Here is a 14094-nt window from a genome sequence, read left to right as displayed (position 1 = left end):
CTTAGTAGTCAGTCATGAATTAATGCCTTCATTGATGTTAGTTATATCTGTTTTTCTGGGCAGGATTCGGTGAGCTTAAGGTTGGGGTGACTAAACTTTCTAATTTACCATAGAATCAATATCATATTGAACATCTTAAAGTGGAGCACTGGACGTATGTTTGGTCAAAGGCATTTTCCTTGAATCAGATATGGTGCCAAAACTGAAGTTAGTAGACATTGTAGTGAAGAAGATGCTGCACTTAATATATATATTCCTGGTACACAAGCTATGAGTTTCACTGTTTTGTTTGGAGCTCCAGGACTGTAAGACATTTAATGACCTTGTTCATAAATGGTGCAAGATCCATCTGTTACTATGAATTCTATCTTTTCCAGTCAATACATGCTTTTTCAAATGTTTGTAATGCAGCAGGTATTGCACTACCTATAGTGGAGAATTACTATGCTGAGCAGCTTGCTCATCAGAATAGCCAATTTTGGAACTGAGCCTGTCCAACTTGACTATTCAAGTACAAGGGCCCTCTTAAATAAGTTGCAGCCTGAAATACTCCCATTTTCTGTGCAATTTGGTCACTGTCAAATAATTTTACTAATTTGTCTTCCTGCATAGCATTTTTTAAATGATCCTAAGCAAACCTGTTTATCTTTGGGAGGATAGGAACCATGGGAGGATACCAAATGTACTATTTAAATGTAATCTGTTTCAGGTTTTGGAAGTAGCTGAGCAAGTGGAAGATTTGCAGAAGAGATGGCCAGTGGCCTGGGGGAAGCTGGATGAAAATAGCATAGGAGTTGTGACGCCATATGCCAATCAAGCCATGCGAATCCGTGCAGAGATGCAGAAAAAGAAACTTAATGATGTCACTGTTGAACATGTCTTGAACATACAAGGTGAGTGACCTGAACATTTTTAGAAAATTTGCCAGAAGGTCCGGAAGCATCAGAGAAAGTGAAAACTGATTAACTTTGGAGACCCTTTGTCAAAACTATTGGCTTTTTTCTGCTCTGATGGTCACAGATCTATTGCATATCATTGTATTTTCTCTTCTATATTTTGAAAATTTGCAGTTTTCTTTGTTTCTTAATTATCTATTTAACTTCATATAAGCAAGTCACACTGGATTAGCAATCATCATACAGCATGAGTGTGCTGATGCAGTCAGGTTTCTGCTGCTTGTTATTTAATATTTGTGTTTGTTGAAATTATTAAAAAGAACTTCTTGAAGTGCTGTGTAGAGGTGTGCATGAGAGTAAGTATCTCGCAGAAGAACCATTCCATGTAATGTGCCTACTTGTAAGCAAAGAATATTTGGCGTGTGATATATCATGATCATGGACACTGCACAATGGAATTATCCTAAATTTATAATAACTTCAAAACGTTTGTTTCTTTCAACGCTGAGCAGTAACTGCCAATTTTAAAGATTATTCACAAATTAGAGAATGTAGTAAAACCCAACTTCACAAGCTCTGATTACATATACAGTGAGTTTCTCCATTCTGCTGTGAATGAATTGGACTGAGGCCTGTTGCTTCTCCATTGGGTGGCACAAAAAGTTGTTCAATGAATTACCTCAATGAATTGCCTCTGGCTCTGATCTTCAGGCCGTCGTTGGCCTCTGGTATAGTACCAGATGATTGGAGGTTAGCGAATGTTGTCCCATTGTTTAAGAAGGGGAACAGAGACTTCCCCGGGAATTATAGACCGGTGAGTCTCACTTCTGTTGTGGGCAAGGTTCTGGAAAAAATTATTAGGGATAGGATTTATAGTTATCTGGAGAGTAATGAGTTGATTGGAGATAGTCAGCATGGTTTTGTGGCGGGTAGGTCGTGCCTTACTAACCTTATTGAGTTTTTTGAGAAAGTGACCAAAGAGGTAGATGGGGGTAAGGCAGTGGACGTGGTGTATATGGATTTTAGTAAGGCGTTTGATAAGGTTCACCATGGTAGGCTTCTGCACAAAATGCAGATGTATGGGATTGGGGGTGATCTAAGGAACTGGATTAGGAATTGGCTAGCGGATAGGAGACAGAGGGTAGTGGTTGACGGTAAATATTCATCATGGAGTTCGGTTACAAGTGGTGTGCCTCTGGGATCTGTGTTGGGGCCACTGCTGTTTGTGATTTTTATTAATGATCTGGATGAGGGTATAGTTGGGTGGATCAGTAAATTTGCTGATGACACCAAAGTCGGAGGTGTGGTAGATAGTGATGAAGGGTGTCATAGTTTGCAGGAAGACTTAGACAGGTTGCAGAGCTGGGCCGAGAGGTGGCGGATGGAGTTTAATGCAGAGAAATGTGAGGTAATTCACTTTGGTAGGAATAACAGATGTGTTGAGTATAGGGCTAACGGGAAGACTTTGAATAGTGTGGAGGAGCAGAGGGATCTAGGTGTATGTGTACATAGATCCCTGAAAGTTGGGAATCAAGTAGATAAGGTTGTTAAGAAGGCATACGGTGTCTTGGCGTTTATTGGTAGGGGGATTGAATTTAGGAGTTGTAGCGTTATGTTGCAACTGTACACAACTCTGGTGCGGCCGCACTTGGAGTATTGTGTGCAGTTCTGGTCCCCAAATTACAGGAAGGATGTGGAGGCTTTGGAGAGGGTGCAGAGGAGGTTTACCAGGATGTTGCCTGGTATGGAGGGGAGATCCTATGAGGAGAGGCTGAGGGATTTGGGGTTGTTTTCGCTGGAAAGAAGGCGGCTAAGAGGGGATCTTATTGAAACATATAAGATGATTAGAGGTTTAGATAGGGTGGATAGTGATAGCCTTTTTCCTCTGATGGAAAAATCTAGCACGAGGGGGCATGGCTTTAAACTAAGGGGGGGTAGTTATAGGACAGATGTCAGGGGTAGGTTCTTTACCCAGAGGGTGGTGAGGGATTGGAATGCCCTGCCTGCTGCAGTTGTAAATGCACCTAGTTTGGGGGCGTTTAAGAGGTCTGTGGACAGGTTTATGGACGAAAAGGGATTGGTTTAGGTTAGTGGGTCATTGTTGTTTTTTTTTTAACTGGTCGGCGCAACATCGTGGGCCGAAGGGCCTGTTCTGCGCTGTAATGTTCTATGTTCTATGTTCTATGTTCAAGGTGCTTATTATTTGAGAACAACTGCTTGGGCAGTACAGTGTAAGATGAAATAATTTCAAATGATTGCAGAATTAGTCAGATAAAACACAATACGAATCAGTGCCATGTATCATTCAGTTTAATGATATTTGCCATTATTTGAACAATATCCTTTTGCAACACCATTCTAGATTTATAATTCTACTTCCTATCTGACGTATGGAAAGCAAGCTACAATTTGATAGTTGGGTAACTATGTCAGGAAATAACGTTTACTCAGACTGTGTTCAATTAAAAAAAAATTAAACATTATCAAAATAGGTGGCACAGTGGTTAGCACAGCGCCAGAAACGGGGTTCGATTCCTACCTTTGATGACTGTATGTGGAGTTTGCACATTCTCCTCATGTCTGCTTAGATTTCCTCCAGATGCTCCAGTTTCCTCCCACAATCCAAAAATGTGCAGGTTTAGGTGGATTGGCCATGTCAAATTAGTGCTCAAGGATGTGTAGGTTGGGTCGATTAATGTATGGGGTTATGGTTTGGCAGAGGGTAGGGCTGGGGTGGGATGCTCTTTGAGAATCAATGCAGATTCAACAGACCGAATGGCCTCTTTCTGCAGTGTAAGGATTCTGGTTGGGAATAGCTGCCTCTTGGTTCTGTCAGGAAAGGAAGACGGAGAGCCATTTCGGTAAATTTGAAAAAAAAACTCCCATTTTCTCCTCTTACGGAGATGCCAGTGTGGAATTTCTGTGTCATCTCTGGCTGTTACTTGATTAAGCACCATTCTTTATGCACGGACCCTAAGGCAATAAGCATGTGCAATTTGTTGCGATGGGAGAAGCATATTAAGGTGCAAGTGTTTTTATTCTCTCACTGGCATGCACACAAATATATGTAATTCCTAGTAAGTCACTGGTATTGATCAAATGTTGAAACAGGAAGGAAAATGTAGTTAAGGCCACAATCAGATCAGCCACGATCTTATGAAATGATAGAGCAGGCTCAATGGGCCAAATGGCCTACCCCATGCCTATTTTTTTAAGATCTTATGAATACTTTGCTAACTTTATTTTGTGTGCTTCCTTTCCTTGGAAAACTGTGTATTGTTGTGTGCCTTTTACTGTTGTGTGAATTATGTGGTCAGACTGGGTATGATGGAACCTTCATGAAGTTGAACTATTGCAAACTTTATCAAATGAACCGTTAAGAGAGTGGAAAAGACACTAATCTATGAAAATGAATAGGCTATGTTTCCCCACTGTTGTGACAGTGGACAAATAGTGAAAGACAAAATTGTATCGATTGATGCTTTTAACAAAATATGTTATAAGAGTCCTCCTAAAATACTGCCTGACAACTTACAAGGGAGCTGCCACTCCCAATTTTGTTTTGTCTACTACTTGTACTATAAAAGAAATTTTGAATCAATTATAAACAAATTGTCTCTTCAAGGTTATGATAGGTTAATGAGCATTTGTATTGGCCTGAAGCTAATTGCTGGCTATTGACGCATTCCAGATCTATAATGAGGTTGATTAACTTGTCAGTTACAAACAGTTGGATACAGAATGGTAATTAAAGACATCGTACCTTTTGATTTTGACATCCTGAGATCTGTTTTCATTCAAATATCTTAAGTTCAGATAATTTTACAAAATCACACAAAACCCTGAAAATTAATAGCACTATTATGCCAGACCATCAGTGTTGTTTGTATCATTGAAAAATCAAACATCAGTGGTGCAATCTGTCACAATACAGTCGTTGTATTGATAGTCATTACTCAGATGACTTCAGGTTGAATGACATGATTGCTCTAATGTTGGTGTAATGGCCACAGTAAGCACCAAGCAAGTTGAGTTGCATAGCATGAAATAAACACAATGTTGATCAGTAGGTGTTGGGAATAACTCATCACCAGAGCATTTATGTTAATTTATCCCAAATTGGGATGATGTCAGAAAGATGAACCAAATCCAGAAATAACTCCCAAATCTTCTGTCCATTCCTGATTGCGCAAATTACTGTCAAACTTGACTTCAAGAATTTGTTCCTTGTAAGCAGTTTTTTGGAGATTTTAATTTTTTCTTACTCCATTCTTAAAGTTACGAATCCAATGTGCAGAGTGGACCAAGCAAATCCTTAATTCATCTCCTTGCTTGTTGCAAAAACCAGTTCAAATTTAATCAAATTCATGGTCCCCACATGAGAGACAAATGAGATCCAAGCTAACAAGAAAAGATATTGCACCCCACATTGGGCTTTGTCTGATGCTTGAGTTTTTGAGATATCTCATATGCGTGTTATGGTAAGCAGCAAGTTTACTTTGTGTGGTGTGGAGCATCACACAAACTGAAGTTATTTCCGAATAAGTGTATGCATATCTGACCAGGATTGATTGCTAAATGTGACATTTTACTTTGACCATAATATATTATCTTTCTCCCTAGAGACATATTATTTACCCTTATAGGATTGATGCTTTGTAACCAGTTGCTAGATGTAGGTTATATGGAGGCCACTTTTCTCCATTGCCTGCTTCCCACCTCCCCTCAACTCTGGTTACTATCTTGTACGGCAGTATTGGAAATATTGTGAGCTTGCTATTTAGTTCAGCATGATGCTGAAATCAAGTTTGCACTATACTGTGTAGAATGTTGATTTATTTAATGATCGCATTAACTGATTAATTGAATTTGAATGCAACAAATTACTGGTTTCACCTTGTGAAATTTCAGATCAAAGCATAAAATAAAATCCTCTTCTGTGGTATTAATGGATTTTTCCTCAACTTTAGAAATAAGCCCTACTCATCCACACTGGAAAAATATCAATATTTACTATACTCAAAAATCTTGTCTGAACTAAGGCTTAGGTTATAAAAATGCATGTTAATCACACTTCATATTAAGACAAAGATTTGCCTATTAAGTGCCCGATATTATTACAGCAGATCTTCTGTTGTGGATCTCATGGTGAGTTTGATACGCTGAAATGTCCGATGGACCTTCTTGGTGAACATTGAACGAAGATCCTGAGATCTGTGAATACAAGGGATAGTACAAGCCCCCAAACAGCATTAAATGTACAGAGTGGGAACACTGAGAGGCCTTGGGTCTGAGGGTGGTGGTAATGGGTGAAAAAGCTTTTGAGAGGTAGATCCAGACTGAGAGAGGAGGGTGATCAGAGTCTGGCTGTATTAAGTAGTTGACAGGGTCAGACGTAAAAGTGGAAGAACTTCTGGCAGCTTATCGGGATAGAGGAGCCCACGGGACATTCAATTGGTTCTTGGCCTTTTTTTAACATGCCATCTATTGATCTCACTCTAGTTAAATCTGTGATCTGCCTTCTCTGGTTCATTAAAAAACTTATTGCCTGTTGGCTATTACATTTACTGTTTTCCCTATTGTCGGATGGTTTGTGTCTTTTCTTTGCTGCCTTGATGCTGTGATTGACATGGGCAGTCAGAAGAAATCTCATAACATCAATGTGTCTTCTGGCACTGTTTAAATCACTTGGAAAATGAACTGATTTTCTTTTTTTCTACTCAGATAGCTAATACACATTCTCAGTGAACTTTGTAACAATCCAAACCAACGATTGCTAAGCACAGGTGTTGTCTAAGTGAACACCAGTTCATAACAGAAAATCTGCATTAGGAGCGACATGGTGGCACAGTGGTTAGCACTGTTAACTCATAACGCCATGATCTGGGTTCAATTCTGGCCTTGTGTGACCGACTATGTGGAGTTTGCACCTTCTCCTGCGTCTGCGTGGATTTCCTCCTGGAGCTCCAATTTCCCCTCTCAGCCCAAAGATGTGTAGGTTAGGTGGAATAATCATGGTAAATGCATTGGGTCACGGGGATTGGGGGTGTGGGGGAATGTGGGCTTGGGTAAGGTGCTTTTTGGAGAGTCAGTACAGAATCAGTAGGCCAAATGGCGGCCTCCTCCACTGTAGAGGAAGCGCGACCAGAAAGGAACATAGTTTATTACAGAATGCAAAGTAAAACCACTACTTGCCTGGGACTGTTATTCAGCAGGCCCATTCCTGGATCTGCCTTATAAAAGGCTCAGGTAATGAGTTCCAGCTGGGTAGGCTATTGCCTGTTACCAGGAGAACTCGTACTCAAGTAGCCCCTCAGGGAAATCAATGAGTGATTTCCCCATGGACCTTGTAGGGGTTATTACACAGGGATTTTATTTCATATCTGAAATTTGCATAAAATAAAGCTTGGAGAACTCATTTCCACTTTAGTTGTGTGAATGCATACATTCATCTGCCAGATGATTGATATGTTGTCTTTGAATATTGTGATTGCATGTTTCTTTGTTATTTGGGCCATTGCGCAAATGCAAATGTGGTCAGTCATTGCTCATCTTGGTTTATGTATCAGTGGGATCCCTTTTCAATAATATTGAGTGAGTACTGCATTATTGGAGGCGCCATATATCTGTTGAGATCATAAGCTGAAAGTCCTGTCATATCATTCAGTCACAAAGGTCAGTGTGATGAAGGGCTGAATGGTCAATTCTCTTTCCTCTTTAAAGGGGGGGGTTCTGCTGCATCTGCTGCCATATGAATTATAATTCTGCGTTTTCTAGAAAATAATCTAACAGCAGAATTGGTTAACAATGAGGTGCTTTGGCAACAATGCCCTATTGAATAATTTGCCTTTTAGATTGAATCACTGAGTGATAAATCTAACTAACAATGGGGCTTTGACCTGTAACATGACAACTTTTAGCTGCAGCTCATTGATATTCTGACCAGAGCTCAACAATCTTGTAAAAAGCCAGTAACACGTTTTCTTTATCTATAAATCTGAAAACCAAAAACTGCACTCTGTTTGAACTCCATGACCTTTAGTGTGAGAAAAATAGTTGTTTGTTTGCATTGCTTACCTTGCGATTTTTGTGCTATACATGTCAATAAAATAAATGTATTACCGATATTCCAACATTCTGTTCTGGTTCACCAAATCTTGCAAAGATTTTGGTTTGTTCAGCTGTAATAGATCTCATAATCTCTGGCCACTTTGAGTGTGCATCAATTATGACTAAGACCAAGTAACCCTCAACAAAATCTATATGCAATTGTTGCCCATGACATTTTACGTCACTCCCAAATGTGTAAAGGAGACAACGGTAGTTTACTACTTATCTCTGTACAGGATTGACACTGTCTCACTTTTTCTTCAATCTGAGCACTCAGACCCAGCCACCAAAAATAACTCTGCAAATCCTTCATCCAGGCTATATAACAATGTGCTCCATGTAGTTGTTCAAGAAGGCATCCACATAGACGAGGAGGAGTGACCGTTCGGATTCCCCACAGTAGCCACTCAGTTTGGATGGTCATCTCAAGCTTTCTTGGCACATACGGGCTGGTATTCGCCCAAAAAAATTCAAAGTGCTGAATTCACGTAAAAGCTGGAGTAAATCCTGCTTTTTTTGGAGAAACTCTCACAGGCAAATGATCCATGAGTGAAAAATGAAGCATGTTAGCAAAACTACTTGGTAGCATCTGTTTAATAGGTAAAGGTAATTGTGATAATGTATCAGCATGGTGCTCTGACTGACAATACTTTATACCATAGAAGTGTGCAGATAAGACCAGTTACCATCTTTGGAATTGGCTAGCAGCTAATGAAGATATCCCTTTATATGGCCCAAAGATGGTAATTAAGGGTCGATGATCAGATAATAATGTGAAATTACAAATAATACTGAAACCCTCGTATACCAAAAATGATTCTCAATGCTTCTTTTTGTAGCTGAGCATACTTAGGTTCAGCACTAATCAGAATAGGCTAAGTGAAAGCAGTTGGTCATCTTCCAAACTCTTAATATGTGAAACTACTGCCCCTACTCCATAAGGTGAATGTCACAACAAGCAGTAATGTGGCTTTGGATTAAAATGAATCAATACTTCACACTTCTGCAAAACATATTTGACATCCTTGTATGCTTTCTCATATTCTACTGTCCAATGATTTACTAAGTTAGGAACAAATTTGTCATAATAATTTGCTAATCCTAGAAAGGAGCTCAATTATGTCACAATCAACAATAACGTGACCCAAATATTGGACTGATGTCTGAAAAAAGTCACACTTCTCTTTCTTGATATGCAGACTGTGTGCTTGAAGAAATTTCAATGTTGCTTCTAAATTATTCAAGTGCTCTTGTTCAGTGAACTCCTGTAATTAGAATATCATCCAGGTAACATTGTTCACCAGAGAGACCACTTAAAATCTGATCCCTCAATCTTTGGAATAGAGCTGTTGCAGATGTTATACCAAAAGACAGTCTTTTATAACAAATAAGACCTTTAGAAATAAAGATGGTAAACAACGGTTGAGATTCAACAGCTACATTCATCTGTAAATATGTTTATGAAAGATCGATCTTGCTGAATTTCCACCCACCTGATAACCCAGCAAACAAATCTTCAATTAAAGGAAGTGGATGTTGATCAGTGTACAACACTGGATTGATATTGATTTTAAATAATCAAAAATATGAATTGAACCATCTGGTTTCATGACAAGTCTTACTAATTCTTTGACCTTGGGATAAATTGCATATGGCACCGTTCTTGCTTTCATACTTTTGGTTGACTATTAGGCTTAACTTGCATCTATTCAAATACACTCTTGTATTTATCCAGAAGATGCTGTCACTCTATTTGGCATTAACCAGTCTGTCGACAGCACTCCAGTTAAGCTTTATCTCCTCCAGCCATGATCTTCCAAATAGAACTGAGAATAGGGTCCACATGGAGAGAGAACTTCATTGTTTGTTCATTCAATTCTACATTGACCATAATGTAACCTTTTAATAGCATTATCTCTTCTGTGAATGTCCTGCAATCACGTCTGCTTAAAGGAAGATATCTCAGCTTTTGTTGCTATGTAATCTCAGGAATTAAATCAACCTCCATCCTAATAAGTTCTCCACTTCAGAATCATCCAGAATCTGTGATTCACCCTGTATGGATCAGATGTTCAGTTGGAGCTGTTCGTCGTACCTCTAGACATTCTCTTCTTCACAGTGGAAATTGTTTCCTTTTCTTCCATGTTGTGAATTCTTCCTGTAGAATCTGTGTGCGTGCATAGGAGAGCATGTATGCGTGATTGTTGGGGTGTACGGAGACTTATGTAAAGATGAGATGTGAAGGCTCAGTTAGGGCACTGGAGAGTTACAAGTTAGCCTGGAAGGACCTAAAGAGAGACCTAAGAAGAGCCAGAAGGGAACATGAGAAGTCTTTGGCAGGTAGGATCAAGGAAAACCCTAAAGCTTTCTATAGGTATGTAAGGAATAAATGAATGATTAGGGCCAGTCAAGGACAGTAGTGGGAAGTTTTGTGTGGAGTCTGAAGAGAAAGGAGAGGCACTAAATGAATATTTTTCGTCAGTATTCACACAGGAAAAAGTCAATGTAGTCGAGGAGAATACTGAGATACAGGCTTTTGGACTAGACGGGATTGAGGTTCATAAGGAGGAGGTGTTAGCAATTCTAGAAAGCATGAAAATAGATAAGTCCCCTGGGCCGGATGGGATTTATCCTGGGATTCTCTGGGTGGCTAGGGAGGAGATTGCAGAGCCTTTGACTTTGACCTTTATGTCATCATTGTCTACAGGTATAGTACCAGAAGACTGGAGGATAGCAAATGTTGTTCCCTTGTTCAAGAAAGGGAATAGAGACCATCCTGGAAATTATAGACTGGTGAGCCTTACTTCTGTGGTGGGCAAAGTTTTGGAAAGGATTATAAGAGGATTTATAATCATCTAGAGAGAAATAATTTGATTAGGGATAGTCAACACGGTTTTGTGAAGGGTAGGTCATGCCTCACAAACCTCATGAGTTCTTTGAAAAGGTGACCAAAGAGGTGGATGAGGGTAAAACAGTTGATGTGGTGTATGTGGATTTTAGTAAAGCGTTTGATAAGGTTCCCCATGGTAAGCTACTGCAGAAAATACGGATGCATGGGATTGAGGGTGATTTAGTGGTTTGGATCAGGAATTGGCTAGCTGAAAGAAGACAGAGGGGAGTAGTTGATGGGAAATGTTCTACCTGGAGTTCAGTTATTAGTGGTGTACCGCAGGGATCTGTTTTGGGGCCACTGCTTTTCGTCATTTTTATATATGAGCTAGATGAGGGTGTAGAAGGATGGGTTAGTAAATTTGCGGATGACACTAAAGTCGGAGGAGTTGTGGACAGTGCGGATGGATGTTGCAGTTTGCAGAGGGACATAGATAAGCTGCAGAGCTGGGCTGAGAGGTGGCAAATGGAGTTTAATGTGGAAAAGTGTGAGGTGATTCACTTTGGAAGGAGTAACTGGATTACAGAGTATTGGGCTAATGGAAAGACTCTTGGTAGCGTGGATGAGCATAGAGATCTCGGTGTCCACGTGCATAGATCCCTGAAAGTTGGCACCCAGGTTGATAGGGTTGTTAAGAAGGCGTATGGTGTGTTAGCTTTTATTGGTAGAGGGATTGAGTTTCGGAGCCATGAGATCATGTTGCAGCTGTACAAAACTCTGGTGCAGCCGCACTTGGAGTATTGCGTACAGTTCTGGTCGCCTCGTTTTAGGAAAGATGTGGAAGCACTGGAAAGGGTGCAGAGAAGATTTACCAAGATGTTGCCTGGTATGGTGGGAAGGTCTTGTGAGGAAAGGCTGAGGGACTTGAGGTTGTTTTCATTAGAGAGAAGAAGGTTAAGAGATGACTTAATTAAGAACATAAGAACATAAGAAATAGGAGCAGGAGTAGGCCATCTAGCCCTTTGAGCCTGCCCCGCCATTCAATAAGATCATGGCTGATCTGTCGCTGCTCAGTTCCACTTTCCCGCCCTCTCCCCATAACCCTTAATCCCCTCTCTTATCAAAAACCCATCAACCCGCGTCTTAAAAATATTTAGCGAGGCAGCCTCCACCACTTCAACGGGCAGAGAATTCCAGAGATTCACCACCCTTTGAGTGAAGAAGTTCCTCCTCAACTCCGTTCTAAACCGCCCCCCTTTTATCTTGAGGCTGTGCCCCCTAGTCCTACTGTCTTTTTTGAGCGGGAAGAGTCTCTCCACCTCTATCCTATCCATCCCATTCATCATCTTATACGTCTCAATGAGATCTCCCCTCATTCTTCTAAACTCTAACGAGTACAAGCCCAGTTTATTCAGCCTCTCCTCATAGCTCAACCCCCTCAACTCCGGTATCAGCCTAGTAAACCTCCTCTGCACTCCCTCCAAGGCCAAAATATCTTTGCGCAGGTGCGGCGCCCAAAACTGCACACAGTACTCCAGCTGCGGCCTCACCAATGCCCTATACAGCTGCAGCAAGACCTCCCTACTTTTATATTCAATCCCCCTCGCTATGAAGGTCAGCATCCCATTCGCCTTCCTGACCACCTGCTGCACCTGCAAGCTGGGTTTTTGCGACTCATGCACAAGGACCCCGAGGTCCCTCTGCACCGTCGCCTGCTGCAGTTTTTCGCCCCGTAAGTAATAGTCCTTCCTACCATTCTTCCTACCAAAGTGGACCACCTCACACTTGCCAACATTAAATTCCATTTGCCATTTCCTGGCCCATTCGCCCAGCCTATCTAGATCCTTCTGCAGACTCTCCACACCCTCCGCACAATTTGCCGTTCCCCCAATCTTGGTGTCATCAGCAAATTTCGACATCCTACACTCGGTTCCCTCCTCCAGATCATCTATATAAATGGTAAAAAGCTGAGGCCCCAGCACCGACCCCTGGGGCACTCCACTAGTCACCATCCGCCAATCCGAATAGCACCCGTTGACCCCCACTCTCTGCCTCCTATTTGACAACCAATCCTCTATCCACGCTAACACCCTACCCCCAACTCCATGTCCCTCGACCTTCTGCAATAACCTCTTGTGAGGTACTTTGTCAAACGCCTTCTGAAAATCTAGAAAGACCACATCCACCGGCTCTCCTCTATCCACCGCCCTAGACACATCCTCATAGAACTCCAGTAAATTTGTCAGACACGACTTCCCTTTAATGAAACCGTGCTGCGTCTGCTCTATCAAGCAATTCCCTTCAAGATGCCTTGCAATTTCCTCCTTAATGACAGATTCTAACATTTTACCTACCACAGACGTTAAACGCTAAACTAAACTAACTAATTGAGGCATATAAGATGATCAGAGGATTAGATAGGGTGGACAGTGAGAGCCTTTTTTCTCGGATGGTGATGGCTAACACGAGGGGACATAGCTTTAAATTGAGGGGTGATAAATATAGGACAGAAGTCAGAGGTAGGTTCTCTACTCAGAGCGTAGTAAGGGCGTGGAATGCCCTGCCTGCAGCAGTAGTGGACTTGCCAACTTTAAGGGCATTCAAATGGTCATTGGATAGACATATGGATAATATTGGAATAGTTTAAGTTAGAGGGTCATTAGATTGATTCCACTGGTCAGCGCAACATCGAGGGCTGAAGGGCCTGTACTGCGCTGTTATGTTCTGTGTGTGTGTGGGGGGGGGGGGGAGCGGGGAAGGAAGCATGTGTGGCAGGATGTGAGTTTGTGAGGGGAATGTGTCAAGGGGTTGCTTATGTGTCTTGGGGATGTATGTGTGTTGGGGGGGGGAGAGTATATTTGGGACTGGAAAAGTGTGGGGAGGAAGGAATGTATGCAATGGGGGGGCTGGTGAAGGAAGGGTGTGTGATTGTGAGAGAGGGTGAGAGTATGTGTGTGTCTGGTCAGAGGGGTGTGTGTGTGTGTAGAGAGTTTTTGTGGGGGTTTGAGTGTGGTTTAAGAGGGGAAGTGTGTGTTAGGAGGAAGTGTAAGTGCCGTGAGGGTGAATACATTTGTGTGTGTGGCATAGAGAGGTGTGTATGTGAGAGCTGTGGTGGGGAGGGTGGAAATAAGTGTGGAGGGCAAGTGCATGTGGGGCAAGAGGAAGTTTTTATGTGTGTGTATGTTGTAGGAGGGGAATGTGTGGGGGGGTGTCGGGGAAAGCGTATGTGTGGTGGTGGTGGGGGGCGGGGGGGGGGAG

At 41.6% G+C, this 14094-nt stretch overlaps 1 protein-coding gene across 2 annotated transcripts in view; it reads left to right on the top strand.

Moving 5' to 3' along the window:
- Positions 1-14094, top strand: part of LOC145354910 (ATP-dependent RNA helicase with zinc finger domain-like) — a 377450-nt gene that overhangs the window by 177159 nt on the left and 186197 nt on the right. For both annotated transcript variants that reach the window (XM_080206535.1, XM_080206534.1), the window contains one exon: positions 710-893. In XM_080206535.1, the coding sequence (XP_080062661.1) occupies positions 710-893 (184 nt within the window). The remainder of the gene's footprint in view (positions 1-709; positions 894-14094) is intronic.

Source organism: Carcharhinus amblyrhynchos, chromosome 18, assembly GCF_965287045.1.
Source record: "Carcharhinus amblyrhynchos chromosome 18, sCarAmb.v2.hapA, whole genome shotgun sequence".
NCBI lineage: Eukaryota > Metazoa > Chordata > Chondrichthyes > Carcharhiniformes > Carcharhinidae > Carcharhinus > Carcharhinus amblyrhynchos.
The sequence above is the reverse complement of the archived record's forward strand: the minus strand, read 5'-3'. Positions and strand labels throughout refer to the sequence as shown.